At 45.4% G+C, this 16,310-nt stretch overlaps 1 protein-coding gene across 1 annotated transcript in view; it reads left to right on the forward strand.

The window, feature by feature from the left end:
• The window catches only part of MFSD1 (major facilitator superfamily domain containing 1), a 43,651-nt gene extending 40,149 nt beyond the window's left edge, over positions 1 to 3,502 (forward strand). Inside the window, exon 16 of the mRNA XM_029067970.2 lies at positions 2,618 to 3,502. Coding sequence (XP_028923803.1) covers positions 2,618 to 2,621 — 4 coding nt within the window. The 3' untranslated portion in view covers positions 2,622 to 3,502. The remainder of the gene's footprint in view (positions 1 to 2,617) is intronic.
• The last annotated feature ends 12,808 nt before the right edge of the window (positions 3,503 to 16,310 follow it).

Genomic DNA, 16,310 nt, shown 5'->3' on the forward strand with positions numbered 1-16,310 from the left:
TGATCTAGCTACAGAGAGTACACTGATGTTAGATGAACAGAGTATGTGGGGTTTTGGTAGGAGATCAGCGAGATAAGGTAGAAGAGAGACAGCTGGTTGACTGCCTTGAAGCTAATGGTAAGGAGTTTGTCTTTTAAAGTGGATGGGCAACCATTGGAGATTTTTGAGGAGTAGGGAGATAGGCACTTAAATTTTTTTAGAATAGTGATCTGGGCAGCAGAATGGGCTGGAGAGGAGCAAGACAAGAGGCAGGGAGGTCAGGGAGAAGGCTGATGCAGTAGTCAAGGTGGGATATAAGTGCTTGGATCAGAAGGGTAATAGTTTGGAAGGAGAGAAAAGGGTAGATTAGACGTTGCGAAGGTAGTACTAGGAAGACTCTGTGACAGATTGAATGTGTTGAAATAGAGTGATGTTAGGGATATCGCCTAGGTGATAAAGTCAAGGGGAGGACAGGATATAGGTGGGAAGATGAGTTTTGTACATGTGAATTTTGAGGCGTCAGTGGGACATCTAAGTAGAGCTCTCCTGAAGGCAGGAGGAAATGCAAGACTGCAGAGAAGGAGCCAGGTCAGGGCCGGAGTAGTAAATTTGGAGATCATCAGCAGGGAAATAGTAGTTGAAGTCGTGGGAGCGACCGAACTCTCCAAAAGAGAAGGTGTGTATGGAGAATAGAAAGCGACCCGGCACTGAAGCTCGAAAGAGCCCTCCGCAGCTAGAGGGTGGGAGTTAGGGGAGCCAACGGAAAAAGCTGAGATGGAACGGCCAGAGAAATAAGAGGAGAACCAGCAGAGGAAAGTGTCAGTGAAGACAAGGTTAGATAATGTTCCCAGGAGATTGGGTTGGTCCATAGGGTGGAAGCCATTGGATTTGGATGCTCTTAGTGGGCTGTTTTGGGGGAGTTGACAGAGTGGAAGTCAGATTGCAGAGGTTCAAGGAGAGAGATGGAGGATAGAGAGTTGATGCAGTGAATATAGACAACTCACTCTAGGAGTTGGAAAAGGAATGATAGGAGGGAGGCGGGGTGATACCTGGAGGGTGCTGTGGGTCAGAGCAGGGATTTTTAGGATAGATGGGCATGTTTGAAATCAGTGCGGAAGAAGCCATTGGAAAATGAATGGTTGAAGGTCATGGTAAGGGAGGGGGCAACAGTTTTGATAAGGTGGTCAGAGGCCAGAATGGAGGGGTTAGAATTTGAAAGGAAGCAGTTCTCTTGAACTGCAGGAAAGAATGTGAGAGTTGAAGGTGGGGCACGAGGAGCTGCCTGCCTGCCTGCCTGCCTTTTTTTTTTGGAGAGATTTTAGGGAGACCACCCTAATGGCTTTCATTTTGTCAATATTTTGTTGCAAAATCATTAGGAGCAAGAAATGAGTGGGTAGGTGGGGAGGGTGGGGGTTTGAGGAGAGAATTAAGGCTGAGGCACCTGTCCCAGGCAGTGGTCACGGGTCACCATAAGGATGGAGAAGTAATGTTGCTGGTTGGAGTTAAAGCAGATGAGGATGAAATTGAATGGATGAGGTCGCCCTGGTTTCTGGATTTCTGTCAAGAACGCCCCATAGCTCATTTGGAAGAACAGAGGAAGCGTTCTGCGGAGGTGAACCGGGGCTGCAGGTTGGTCATATGAGATTTATCGACGGAATGAAGGAATTGAGTTCAGCGCAGAAGGCAGCGTTGATGGTGTGGCCTTGTTTGGCAAGAAAAGGTAGGTTGGATAAGTAGACCAAAATAAGGAAATGGGGTTTTGAAAATTGGAGGGGAACAGAAGATCGGAGTGCAGGTCACGATGTGGTCAGAGAGTGGAATTTCGGAGTTGGTGAGGGTAGAGGTGATAAAGTGATGAGATGATGAGTTGGAGTTGTGTGTCTGAGTTGGTTGGTGAGGTGGGGTGGAACAGGAAGTCGGTAGAGTTGAGAAGTGAGAAGAAGAAGGGCGATGGAAAAGTCAGCAGGAACATTCTCCTAGATGTCGAAGTCCCCGAAGATCACTGGGTATGGAGAAAGAGAAGGAAAAGGAAAAAGGCATTCACGAAGCTGGAGTTGGGGCTTTGTGGGTGGTAGGTAACTGGGACAAGTAATTGGAGATTTATGCATTGGGTCACTTCAGGGTTGTTGGCCTCTGACCTTTTTAAGATATTTGAGCATTATTTAGATTTAGACTGTGAACCCAATGAGGGTCAGGGACTCTATCCATCTTGATTTTTCTTGTATCTATCCCAGTGCTTAGTGTAATGCTTAACACTTAAACATGCCGTTATTATTATTTTTGCTATTATTATTATCATTACTAGCCATACGCCTTCTGTATGACCCAAATGACCTGCAGTGGTCACTGATCTATTGGACCTACTGGGGGGAAGGGACCGAGGAAAAAAAAAATCACAATCCCAGTATACCCTGCTATTCAGAGCCGATGTAGACAAAGGAGTTTAATTTCAAAGACCCACGTGAATAAGCAAAGGAGTTATTTCCCGGGAGCGCGTGATGAAATTAACGCCGACTCTTTGCAATATTTCCAATACTTGAAGACCACGGTGTTGGTGCTGACAGTAAGCTGTGCTTCATTGCTCCTTGTATTTTTTTTTCCCCATTTCATTGACTTCATATCCATGTGTTTTTTGCAGATAAGAGACCTCAATTGTCACTTATCCAGAAACCAACAGCACAAACAGCAGCACATCAGTTTGGAAGAATTTTGAAGTAAACTGTTTATAGCTTGATACTTTCCATTGTGGGACGGCGAGAAACAGTTGATTGGAAAACACTATCGTCCTGAAAGCGTCAAATGGAAATAATTACATCCGTAAGCCCGGTGCACTTTTGGAAGCAATTTTTCATTTTTATTCTTGGAATATTTTTCTCGGTGATTTGCTGAAAACAGGAGCAATTTTAGATTATGCTTTTTGTATATGATGTTTACAAACCAGTTGGACTTCAAGGAAGGCAGCGGAGGTTCAACTCTTCTGTTGAGATCACGCTCAGTTAATGATCTTGACCGGTTTATTTTTGTATTGGTATTTATTACGCACAAAAAGGATTAGGGCATTCCCAAACTTGGAACTCCTACTTGGTCATGTTTTCCTGTTGTGAAAATTTTTGAAATGCCTTAATGTTTTCAACAAGAACCTCTGAAATTCAATGCAATGTAGTATATTTACTGTATTTTTTTCTGCGTGTGTGTGTGTTGCGGGGGAGGCCACTAAAATAGGGAAAGTTATTTTTGAGTAGCCTGGGAAATCTCTTAATATTCCATAAAGCCACGTCGAGTTTTGTAACGCTATCTTATTTCGTCTGTACCTATTTGGAACTGCTGAACAGTCTCTCTCCTTCCCCCTCCACCCCAAACCCCGGCCGTAACCTGACTTGTACTCAACTCTTTATACGTTAGGGATTTCGGTGTTGTTTGTGAAACGTTTTGAACTGAAGTTCTGATAGCTGAATAATAACCTGTTGATATGATGCTTGCACTTTCTTGTACTCATCTAATTAAAAACTTGCGAAAAGGAAAATCTCGTTTGTTATTTGCAGCTTAAGCAAATGTATGCATAAATATTTATGCTCATTGTTACGTAAGTGCAATTCCAGTTCTTGATTTTAACTTTTGAACTGAAAACTCAATTTCTCTTGTGTCCCCCTTTTTTGCTGTAAAATAGCATCAGAGGAGAGATGATTTTGCCTAGTAATAACCGGGGAAGTTTTAGTTGAAGGAAGCAGCGTGGTGTAGTGGATAGAGCACAAGAATCAGAAGGTCATGGGTTCTAATCTCGGCTCCGCCACTCGACTGCTTTGTGACCTTGGGCAGGTCATTTCAGTTCTCTGTGCCTCAGGTCCCTCATCTGTAAAATGGAGATTAAGACTGTGAGCCTCCATGTGGGAGAGGGACCGAGTCCATCTCGATCTGTTTGTATCCCGTCCCGGCGCTTAGTACGGGTCCTGGCACATAATAAGTGTTTAACAAATACCATTATTAGAAAGCAGGGTGGCTCAGTGGAAAGAGCCCGGGCTTGGGAGTCAGAGGTCACGGTTCGAATTCCGGCTCTGCCGCTTGGCAGTTGTGTGACTCTGGGCAAGTCACTTCACTTGTCTGGGCCTCAGTGACCTCATCTGTAAAGTGGGGATGAAGACTGTGAGCCTCAAGTGGGACAACCTGATTACCCTGTATCTCCCCCAGCGCTTAGAACAGTGCTCTGCACATTGTAAGTGCTTAACAAATACCAACATCATCATTATTATTATTATTAAATAAGCACTTAATAATAAGGAACAGATATTTTACTTTGGCTGTGACAAGTAATGCTAAATTTTGTTTGAGTATTGGAGAAACAAAACACACTATAACACTAAAGTCATCATCAGAAGGAGATTAATGTGTGTTGGAGCAGTATTTGTAGAATGGCACCTGCCTTCCTCGTACAATTGGATGGGTGGAAAGAGCCGGGGCGGGGAGTTGAGGCCAAGGTCCTAATCCCTGTTTGGTCATTTTCCTGCACTGTGAGACCTTGGGCAAGTCACTTAACTGCCATGTGCCAAAGCCTTCTCATCTGTAAAATGGGCTTAAAATACTTCTTCCCTCTACCTCTCAGATCCTATCCCATAAGAGCCGACACCGTCTGATCTTATTTTGTATCTGCCCCAGCGCTCTGCCCTGTTCCTGGCACACAGTAATCATTTAAATACCGTCATTATTTTTGTCATTGCTGGTGTCTAGGGGCTAAGACAATTATAAGTGCCATGCCACGGATAGGATTTATGCCACCCCTAGCCACGTAAAAACAGGACACGTCAGCTGCCTGGATCGCCTCCCAGGTCTGATTAATAATAATGATGGTATTTGCTAAGCGCTCACTGTGTGCCAGGCCCCATGGGGTGGGTACAAGCAAATGGGGTTGGATACGGCCCCTGTCTCACGAGGGGCTCAGTCTCGATCTCCATTTCACAGATGAGGTAACTGAGGCACAGAGATGTGAAGTGCCTTGCCCGAGGTCACACGGCAGACAAGTGGTGGTGCTGGGATTAGAACCCACGACCTTCTGACTCCCAGGCCCGTGATGTATCCTGTACACCACGCCGCCTACTACGCTTGCTGGTCTTCGTCCCTGCAGAAGGAGCCACACCTGTTTTGTCTTGTTGTCTGGCTCCCCCTTCTAGACTGTGAGCCCGTCTTCGGGTCGGGATTGTCTCTATCTGCTGCCCAGTTGTACTTTCCAAATTCCTATTCCAATGCTCTGCACACAGTAAGCGCTCAATAAATACGACTGAATGAATGAATGTTCCTCACAGGGTTGTCGTGAGGGTTGAAATGAACTTATCAACGAATGAATTAATGAATTGGTTGGCGCTATAGCCAAAGTAGTATTCCTATAGACTGAAACTCATTCAGTAGTATTTATTGTGTGCTTACTATGTGCAGAACACTATACTAAGCGCTTGGAGTTCAGCAACAGAGAGAGGCAGTCCCTGCCCAGTGACGGGCTCACGGTCTAAACGGGAGACAGCGAAGCAAAACAGAACAAAAGACGTCATCATCAAGATAAGGGCAATGTGTCTGGTTGTCGTTATACTCTCCCAAGCGCTTAATACGATGCTCTGCATGCAGTAAGTGCTCAATGATTACGACTGAATGAACGAATGCTAACTCTGGGACTTTCTACCCATGAAGCTCTGAGATGGAGCCACCTTTTCCTCATTTGGCTGTACACCTGGAGCAGATATAAAAACAATAATGTTATTTGTTAAGCGCTTACTACATGCAGAGCACTGTTCTAAGCGCTGCGGGAGATACAGGGTAATCAGGTTGTCCCACATGAGGCTCACAGTCTTCATCCCCATTTTACAGATGAGGGAACTGAGGCACAGAGAAGTGAAGTGACTTGCCCACGGTCACACAGCTGACAAGTGGCAGGTCCGGGATTGGGAAGTGGCCTGCCGGAGGAAGTATTTTGTAAAGCGTTGTGGAACCAAGTGACCTCCCAGCCCTCCTTAGCACTTAGATCCTGGGGTGAATAGTAGCAAGGTCCTGTCACAGAAACCGCAGCAGCCTTAATAATGTATTTGTTAAGCGCTTACTTTGTTCTAAGCGCTGCGGTGGGTACCAGCAAATGAGGCTGGACACAGCTCCTGTCTCGCGTGGGGCTCACGGTCTCCATCCCCGTTTTGCAGATGAGGTGACTGAGGCCCGGAGAAATGCAGTGACTTGTCCAAGGTCACACGGCAGGCACGTGGCAGAGCCGGGATTAGAACCCGCGACCTTCTGACACCACTGTGCCATGCCGCTTCTCAGCCAGGGGCTCAACCTTGGGGCTTTCTCCCCATGACTGCGGCAGGTGCGAGAAAGCTAATCTCCCCTGTAGTTGCAGAACGCTGCCCAAGAAGAAAAAGGGAAAGACAACAACAGGCCACTGGTCTTGAACTACCCGAGAGGAGAGTTACCAAGAACCCAGAGAACAGTGGCATAGAAAAGGTAATTCCGACAGTCGCCTTCGCCCGTTACCCTCCATCTCTCTCTGCCTGGCCCATATATTCCCCTCTGCTTCTCTTTTTTCCCTCTTTCCCTTTCTGAGTTCTCTCCCCTCTGAATCTCCACCTCCTTTCCTCCAAACCCCTGTTACAAATCCCTATTGAACAGCACCCTTCCCGAGAGGGTTGGGCTTGGAGACGTGGTAGATTCCTCACACGGCATCGGTTTCTGCTTTTAATGTGATAACTTGAGTAGGTTGATTACATTCAGTGCTTCGAAACACATGCAGTGTAGCAGTAAATTGTATTTGACACTGACAACCTCCCAGTTAATCAATATAAACAGGATTTATTGAGCATCCTTTGTATATGGAGCACAGTAATAGGCGTTTGGGGAAAGTGCAAATGAGGTTTAGGTTACAAATCTGGCTCTTGAGTGATTTACAGTCTCTTGATTGTATTGACCGAGTTTGAATCTAAAGTCTATTTTACAGCTTCCAGATGGTTATTCTAGCTATGTATTTAGAAAACACAAGTGTGATGAAATAGAAACTGGAGGCGTGCCACTGCCCTCCGATGATCCACGAGATGTCAGCTGTGAAATCCGAAGTCTGAACAGGGATCCCAGCCGGCCAGAGTAATGAGGATAGGCAGCTTTTCTTGCAGATACCTTCATCCCTTCTACTTCTATGCCCTCCGTCCTTTTCCCAACACATAGAACTTCGGGGAAACCTTGGTAACCATGTGACTTGAGGGGGTGACGATCTACACGTAATAATTCGTTAGAGGATTCTGAAATAAGAGCATGAGATTGACTAGTTGAAGAAGCTGCTTTTAAAGTTAATGTGGTCCGACGTTAAATGTTGCTTTGCTAAAGAATCACGAGCTGAACCTTTGGATATGATGCAGTGGAGATTTTAAAAATCAGACCAGTATTTGCATTGGGTGCCCGTATTTGGAATTTTTGGTATCCTCTGGCTGAAGTGACTGCTAAAGTTCATATAGTCTCTGGCATGATCCCCAAAAGAAAAGCAGTCTTCCTTTAAAACCCTTGCAAAGGTATTTTTTATTTAAAGCTCGACCCTTTTAATCTCTTGGGTTTATCCCCGAAAACAATTTTTGCATCTGATTGGCCAGTATTTGGTGTATATGTGTGTATATATATATATATTTATAAATATCCAGTAGTATTTAAAATAATCTATTTTGATCCCACTATTTGTAAATATTTTTTATTCCTGTGCCTCTGTTAGGTAAGCTTGTAGAAGGGGAACGTGCTTTATGGTTCCATTGTAATTAATCAATAGAAATTGACCGCCTACTCTGTGCTGACCAGTCTCAATTGCTTGGGAGATGTCAATCTTATTAGAGCTACGTCTCCTGTGGGAGACGTAGATAGAGGTAATAGACTAGAGAGATTATGAAAGAGCTACGGAATAGGGGGAATGTGTGAGTAGCGTGGAAGTGCTGAAGTGGTGGTTATATGGTACCGTACCAAGTGCTTAGTACAGTGCTCTGCACACAGCCCTCAATAAACACGATCGATTGGTTGATGAGACTGAGGTGGTAAGGTCAGAAACTAACCAAGGAGTAGATATGAGCTAATTAGGTTGGGCCCAGTCCCTGTCCCACATGGAGCTCACAGTCAAACCCCATTTTACAGATGAGGTAACAGGCCCAGAGAAGTTCTGTGACTTGCCTGAGGTCACACAGCACCAAAGCGGTGGAGCTTCACTTCTCTGTGCCTATATTTCCCTAACTGTAAAATGAGGATTAAATACCTGTTTCCCTTCCTACTTAGGTTGTGAGGCCCATGTTGGGCAGGGACTGTGCCCAATCTGATTAACTTGTATTTACCCCAGTGCTTAGAACAGTGGTTGATACATAGTAAACACTTAACACATACTATAATAGTAGTAATAATAAAAAAGGCAGTATTAAGGTATTCAGCATCACGTGTATCTTATGTGACTTCTGAGCCATGTATAAAAATATTTAGTGTATTCAAAAAAGGGAAACATTAAAAAAACTTCTTTTAAATAGGCACAATTTCAAGTTAAATATAATTTTCTTTGAAGAAATATGCTTTATTTTCAGTCTGCTAGGTATTCTGACAGTGATTCAATCTGATAATGAAACTCTGGGAAATTACTGGTATGACACTAATTCAGAAACATAGGTTCAAGTGTTTTTCTACTGAAGTTGAAACCCCTTTCGCCCAGAGAAATGGTTTTTCATGCCATTCAGCAGCATCTAAAGCTAGACTTCAAAATGTAGTGGATTGAGTTGTGAGTAGAGACACTGGACTCTCATTTGGAATTTGGAGAGAAATGGCTTCAAAAAAGTCCTTCTCATAGTGAGTTCTTTAGGTTTTTTTCTCTGTAAAACCACAACAAAACCTACCTGTTCATCATAGAAAGTTTCAAGAATTCTTAAAAGAATGACAGTATCATAGAACTGTTTGGAGATTGCTCAGGTCTTGGGTAGAATAACAAAATTAGGATTTTTTTGTGTTTGTTTATTTGCAACCTTATCACATATTTTCTTTAGCTTACTAATGACTTTCTCCTCCTAATTATTCCCTAATCTTCCAACTTTCACTACTCCCCATCCCCATCAGATTCCTTACCCCTGCTAAGTGGTCATTTTGATGTACGTAATCCTGTCATTTTGACTTCCCTGTGTTTGTATCCATGTCTGTGTATCTGTATTAGTGTGTGAATGTATCTCAACCTATGATTATTTGTATGCATCTATGGCATATGTATATGTGTCAATCCACCTGGGGTAGTTTGTTTTTCCTATATGTGAGGCCATAGCTTTCCTCCATTTTTCTATCTTTTTTAATGGATCTATATGTATTTTCCTATGTCTGTGTGCACATGTCCGACCCAATTTGCTTGGATCCACCCCAGTGCTTAGTGCAGTGTCTGGCACATAGTAAGCACTTAACAAATGCCATAATTATTATTATTATATGTAGGCATTTGTGGGGGCATATTGTGTTCTTGTGTATTTGTTCCCTTGATTGTGCCTCCATATGTATCCCTGTGTCTATTTCTCTGTGACAGAATGGGTTTGTGTTTGTAATTGTGTCTATCTGTGTGAGTTCAGGGGTCCATGTACTTTTACACATGTTTGTTTTCCTGGGTGATCTCCCCTCAGCCACCCCCAGCCCTGTGTGTGTTCATGCAGATAGCAGCTGTTGTCTAGTTCTCCACATGCATTTATGGGAGTTTGTGTATGTGTGTGTGCGTGTGTGTGTGTGTGTGCGTGTGTGTGTGAGAGAGAGAGAGAGAGAGAGAGAGAGAGAGACCAAGTAAACTGGGCTGGGAGTTACAGTTGTTGATTGCTTCTTCGCTTCCTTAAACTCCCAGGGTATGTCCACTGAAGTGGCACTTAGAAGTCTTCTGGCTGTCAGAGGTGGCTGGGCACCATTTTGGGTACCAGACTAGTTGAGTGTTAACAAATTTCATAATCATTATTATTAGTAAAGCGCTTACTATTCATAAGCACTGGACTAAGTGCTGGGATTGGATACTAGCAAATCGGGATGGACGCAGTCCCTGTCCCACATGGGGCTCACAGTCTCGATCCCCAGTTTACAAATGAGGCAATTGAGGCAAAGAGAAGTGAAGTGACTTGCCAAGGTCACACAGCAGACAAGTGGTGAAGCCGAGATTAGAACCCTTGATTCGATTTATTCTTGATTCTATTTATTGCTATTGTTTTTGTCTGTCCATCTCCCCTGATTAGACTGTAAGCCCGTCAAAGGGCGGGGACTGTCTCTATCTGTTACCGATTTGTACATTCCAAGCGCTTAGTACAGTGCTCTTCATATAGTAAGCGTTCAAATATTATTGAATGAATGAACCCATGATATTCTGACTCCCAGGCCCATGCTATATCCACTACACCACGCTGCTTCTCCGTGTGCAGAGCACTGTACTAAGAACTAGGAAGAGTACAATATCATAGAGTTGGTAGACACATTCCCTGCCCACGATGAGCTTATGGTCTAGCAGGGGAGACAGTCATTTATACAAATAAATAAGTTCCAGATAGGGACATTGGTGCTGTGGGGCTAAGGGAGGGGTGAATAAAGGGAGAAAATCAGGATGACACAGAAAAGAGTGGAAGAAGAGGAAATGAGGGCCTAGTCAGGGAAGACCTCTTGGAAGAGATGTGCTTTCAGTAAATCTTTGAGAGTAATGGTCTGTTGGTTATGAAGAGGGAAGACATTCCAGGCAAGAGGCAGGAGGTTGGCGCGTGTGATAAAAAAAAAGTTGGTATTTGTTAAGCGCTTACTATGTGCAGAGTACTGTTCTAAGCGCTGGGGTAGATACAGGGTAATCAGGTTGTCCCACGTGAGGCTCACAGTCTTCATCCCCATTTTACAGATGAGGTAACTGAGGCACAGAGAAGTTAAGTGACTTGCCCGCAGTCACACAGATGACAAGTGGCAGAGCTGGGATATAGGGAGTAGTTTGGTAATAGAGGAGTGCTATGTACCGGCTAGATTGTAGTAGGAGAGCAGTGAGGTAGGAGAGGGAAAGGTGATAGAATGCTTTAAAGCCTACGATCAGGAGTTTCTGTTATGGAGATGGATGGACAACCACTGGAGGCTCTTGACGACTGGGGGAAAAGCTAGCAGCGTGTCTCAGTGGAAAGAGCCTGGGCTTTGGAGTCAGAGGTCATGGGTTTGACTCCCGGCTCTGCCACTTGTCAGCTGTGTGACTGTGGGCGAGTCACTTCACTTCTCTGTGCCTCAGTTACCTCATCTGTAAAATGGGGATTAACTGTGACCCTCACGTGGGACATCCTGATTACCCTATATCTACCCCAGCGCTTAGAACAGTGATCTGCACATAGTAAACACTTAACAAATACCAACATTATTATTACTAAACATCTTTGTAGAAAAATTATTTGGGCACTAGAGTGAAGCACTGACTGGACGGGGGAGAGGCAGGGAGGTCAGCAAAGAGGCTGATAGAGTAAACAAGGCAGGATAGGATAAATGCTTGGATTAATGTCATTTCAGTTTGGATTGATAGGAAAGGGTGGATTTTAGTAATGTTGTGAAGGTTGATCTGTCAGGTTTTAGTGATAGATTGAATGTGTGGGTTGAATGAGAGAGATGAGTCAAGGACACCGCCAAGGTTACGGACTTGCGAAGCAGGAAGAATGGTGGTGTTGTCTACAGTGATGGAAAAATTGGGGAGGATAGGGTTTGGGTGGGAAAATAAGGACTTGTGTTTTGGACCAGTTAAATATGAGGTATCGACAGGATATCCAAGTAGAGATGTCTTGAAGGCAGGAGGGAATGTGAAGAGACGGAGAGAGAGAAAATAAGTTCTCCAAGGGAGTAGGTGTATATGGAACATAGAAGGAGATCCAGAATTAAACCTTCAGGAGTTCCCACGGTTAGGGAATGTGAGGCAGAGGAGTAACCTGCAAAAGAGGCTGAAAATGAATGGCCAGAGAGATAGGAGAGCCAGGAGAGTTTAGTGTCAGTGAATCTGAGGGAAGATAATGTTTCCTGGAGAAGGGTGGGCAACAGTGTTGAAGGCAGCTGAAAGGTTGAGAAGGATTAGAATGGAGTAGAGGCCATTGGATTTGGCAAGAAGGAGATCATCGGTGACCTTTGAGAGGGTGGTTTCTGTGGAGCAAAGGGAACAGAAGCCAGATTGGAGGGGGTCAAGAAGAGAATTGGAGGAGAGGAACTTGAGATAGCAAGTTTAGGACAACTTGCTCAAGGAACTTCGGGTGGAATGATGGGAGAGGGGGCAATAACTGGTGAGAGTTGTGAGGTCAAGGGATTTTTTTAAAAAATAATAATGATATTTGTTAAGTTCTTACTATGTGCCAAGCACTCTTCTAAGTGCTGGGGTGTATACAAGTTAATCGGGTTGTCCCACATGGGGCTCACAGTCTGAATCCCCATTTTACAGATGACTTAACTGAGGCACAGAGAGATTAAGTGGCTTGCCCAGAGTCACACAGCTGACAAGTGGCGGATCCGGGATTAGAACCCACGACCTCTGACTCCCGAGTTCGTGCTCTTGCCACTAAGCTATAATGCTTCTTCTTTTAGGAAGGGGAGACTCGATTATGTTTGAAAGCAGTGGGGAAAAACCATTGGAAAGTAAAGAGTTGAAGATGGTGGTCAGGGAGGGAAGAAAGGAAGGGGCAAATGGATGGGTCAGAGGCACAGTTGGAAGAGGTGGATTTTGAGAGAAGACAGGAGATCTCTGCTGGGAGAGATGGGAGTGGATTCAGTAGTATTTACTGAGCACTTACTATGTGCAGGGCACTGTACTAAGCACTTGGGATGTACAATTCGGCAACAGATAGAGACAATCCCTGCCCACTGACGGGCTCACAGTCTAATCGGGCTCACAGTCTAACGGATATGGGGAGGGAAGGCATTCCGGGCCAGAGGTAGAGTGTGGGTCAGGGGTCGACGGCGGGACAGGTGAGAATGAGGCACAGTAAAGAGGTTAGCGCCAGAGGAGCGGAGCGTGCGGGCTGGGCTGTAGAAGGAGAGAAGGGGGGTGAGGTAGGAGTGTCAAAGAAGGGGCAGGAGAAGGGAGGGACTGGAGAGGAGCAGGGGGGACTTTAGGGAGATCACACCCGATAGTTTCCTTTTTCTCAATAAAGTATGTGGCCAGATCATTAGGGGAAAGAGATAGGGGAGGTGAGGGGAGAGTGGGTTTGAGAAGGGACTCCAGACCGTGAACTGGTTGTAGGCAGGTATTGTGTCCATTGTTGTATTGTACTCTCCCAAGTGCTTAGTGTAGTGCTTTGAACACATTAAGCGTTCAATAAATACGATTAAATGAATGGGTTAACAGCTGGAACAACTGGTGAGGACAATTGGGCGTGACTGTCAATGACGATGGAAAATTAATTTTTCTGGGCAGAGGTAAAACACCCAAGGATGAACTTGAGTTCGCCTAGGTTGCCCCGATATCTAGATTTCCGCCAGCAGCACTCTGCAGCGCCTGCACAGATGGTAAGGAAGAGAAGCAGAGTGGCTTAGTGGAAAGAGCACAGATTTGGGTGTCAGAGGTCACGTGTTCTAATCCTGGCTCTGCCAGTTATCAGCTGTATGACTTTGGGCAAGTCACTTAACTTCTCTGTGCCTCAGTTACCTCATCTGTAAAATGGGGATTAGACTGTGAGTCCCACGTGGGACAACCTGATTATGTTGTATGTGCCCCAGCGCTTAGAACAGTGCTTGGCACATAGCACTTAGCAAATACTATCATTATTAAGGAAGTGGACCGTGGAGGTGATCCAGGACTTTGTGAGATTGATGAAGGGATAGGGGAGCGCGTATTGAGGGCTACAGTTTGGTTATTAAGGGAAGGTAATTTGGGTATGGAAACTAAATGGGGCATGGTGACTTTGAGGAAATTGGTTGGGGACAAAAAATCAGAGATCTCTAAGGGGGAGGGACAAGACAGATATAATAGTAATGTTGGAATTTGTTAAGCGCTTTCTACGTGCAGAGCACTGTTCTAAGTGCTGGGGTAGACACATGGTAATCAGATTGTGCCATGCGAGGCTCACAGTCTTAATCCCCATTTTACAGATGAGGTAACTGAGGCACAGAGAAGTTAAGTGACTTGCCCATAGTCACATAGCTGACAAGTGACAGAGCTGGGATAATAATGTTGGTATTTGTTAAGCAATTACTATGTGCAGAGCACTGTTCTAAGCGCTGGGGTAGACACAGGGGAATCAGGTTGTCCCACGTGGGGCTCACAGTCTTAATCCCCATTTTACAGATGAGGGAACTGAGGCACCGAGAAGTGAAGTGACTTGCCCAAAGTCACACAGCTGACAAGTGGCCGAGCTGGGATTCGAACCCATGACCTCTGACTCCAAAGCCCGTGCTCTTTCCACTGAGCCACGCTGCTTCTTACCTCTGACTCCCAAGCCCGTGCTCTTTCCACTGAGCCACACTGCTTCCCATGTGGAGAATCGTGATAATGTTGTTTTTGTTTCGTTCTGTTTTGCTCTGCCGTCTGTCTCCCCCGATTAGACTGTGAGCCCGTCATTGGGCAGGGATGGTGTCTATCTGTTGCCGAATTGTACATTCCAAGCGCTTAGTACAGTGCTCTGCACATAGTAAGCGCTCAATAAATACAATTGAATGAATGTGGGGAGGAGGTGTGTGGAGAGAAAGAGGGTGAGGAGGTTGTGATCAGTTAGAGGCATTTCAAAGTTGATGAGGGTAGAGATTGTACAGTGACTAGAGGTGATGAGATCAGGTGTCCAAGTTGGTGAGAGGGCAAAATTGAGTGGAGTAGGAAGTCAGTGGAGTTCAGGAGTGATAAATGTAGGCGGTGAAAGGGCTGTCAGGAACATCAATATGGATATTGAAATCTTCAGTGATCAATGTAGGGATGGAGAAAGAGAGAAAGAATGTGATAAAGGGATCAAAATGCTTAAAAAGGTTGGAGGTGGAGTCTGGGGGGCTGTAGATGACTGTCAGTCATATCCAGGGTGGGCAGTAGAAACAGATGATGTGTGCTTCAAAGGAAGAGAAAGAAAGGGATGGCGGAGGTGGCATGCTGGAAAAGTGGCATTGGGGGGTCAAGAAATAAGTTGACTCCTCCCCTTTCTCCAGAGAGTCTGGGGGAGTGGGTGAAGATGAGGCCCCCTCTAGAAAGAGTGGCAGGGGAGACAATTTCATCTGGGGAAAGCCAGGTCTCAGTGACAGTGAGGAGGTGCAGTGACTGGGGTCACCAGCAGGTTAAGGAAGAAGGGAAGCTTTCCCATGATGGAGCAGGGGTTCCACGGGGTGCATATGGCTGAAGCTATGGAGGAGGATGGGAAGAGAGTGGACAACGTGGGGGTGGGGAGGGGTTGGATGAGAGGGAGCTGATGGGGGCTGGTGTGGGTGTGGGGAGGGGAGGTGCTGGGACAGGATAAGGGATAGGATGGGGAGGAGGGTGAGAGTCACAAAAGGATCGGGGAGGGATTAATTGAGAGGCGTTCTGGGAAGGGAGGATTGGGATGGACTGACTGGAGGGTGGGGATTGAGGGCTCATGGTGAAGTCAGAGAAATTTAAGTGTTGAAAGTGAGTGGCCAGAGAGATAGGAGGAGAACCAGGAGAGGAAAGTGTTGCTGAAGCCTGGGTTGGATGATGTGTAGGCACCGTGTTTTTAATTTCCCGAATTGTCTAGTCTTGCTTCAGCCCTCTCCCACATTTCCCCCCCAGAGTGTCTTTTTGGGTTCTGGGCCATTTCCTACCCTCTTTCTAGGACCCTGACTTGCCCTCCTATGACTCTCTACCCTAGACTCTCTCCTTATGGCCCCATCGTGCTCTTTGCCTTCCTGCTCATTGCCTTCCCACACCTCTTCCCTGCACACTGAAGATGAGTCTTCTCTGAGCCCTGATGAGCCCAAGCCTATGGAGCCTTCTCCCAGCTTCCCGGGGACCCCATGGCTTTTCTGGGCCTGCCCACCTCTCTCTGCCACATGATTCCCCTTCTGCTGCTGTCTAGTCTTGCACACAACAGCGAGGGGTGAGAACACTGAGTAGAATGCTAGATCTTAGATCAGTGTTATTGTCAGACCATCCTGATGACATGAAAGATAACTTCGAGTAGAAAAATAGAAATAGAGTGAATTATACAACTTCTCTCTGTAGAAGTCAACTGGTTTCTATTTGAAAAAGGTTTTTCAGAGAGACCGCCATATTTAAACATTTGCTACATAGAATAGAATTGAGCCTAGCAGGCTACGGGTAGCTTAATTAAGTAGTCAAGTCTTTCTTTAATAAACTTTAGCTTGCATGTGGATTGGCAGTTGGATTGGTGTCGGAGGGGTGGGGTGGGGAAGAA

The sequence above is a fragment of the Ornithorhynchus anatinus genome, chromosome 1 (genome assembly GCF_004115215.2).
Source record: "Ornithorhynchus anatinus isolate Pmale09 chromosome 1, mOrnAna1.pri.v4, whole genome shotgun sequence".
In the NCBI taxonomy this organism is placed as follows: domain Eukaryota; kingdom Metazoa; phylum Chordata; class Mammalia; order Monotremata; family Ornithorhynchidae; genus Ornithorhynchus; species Ornithorhynchus anatinus.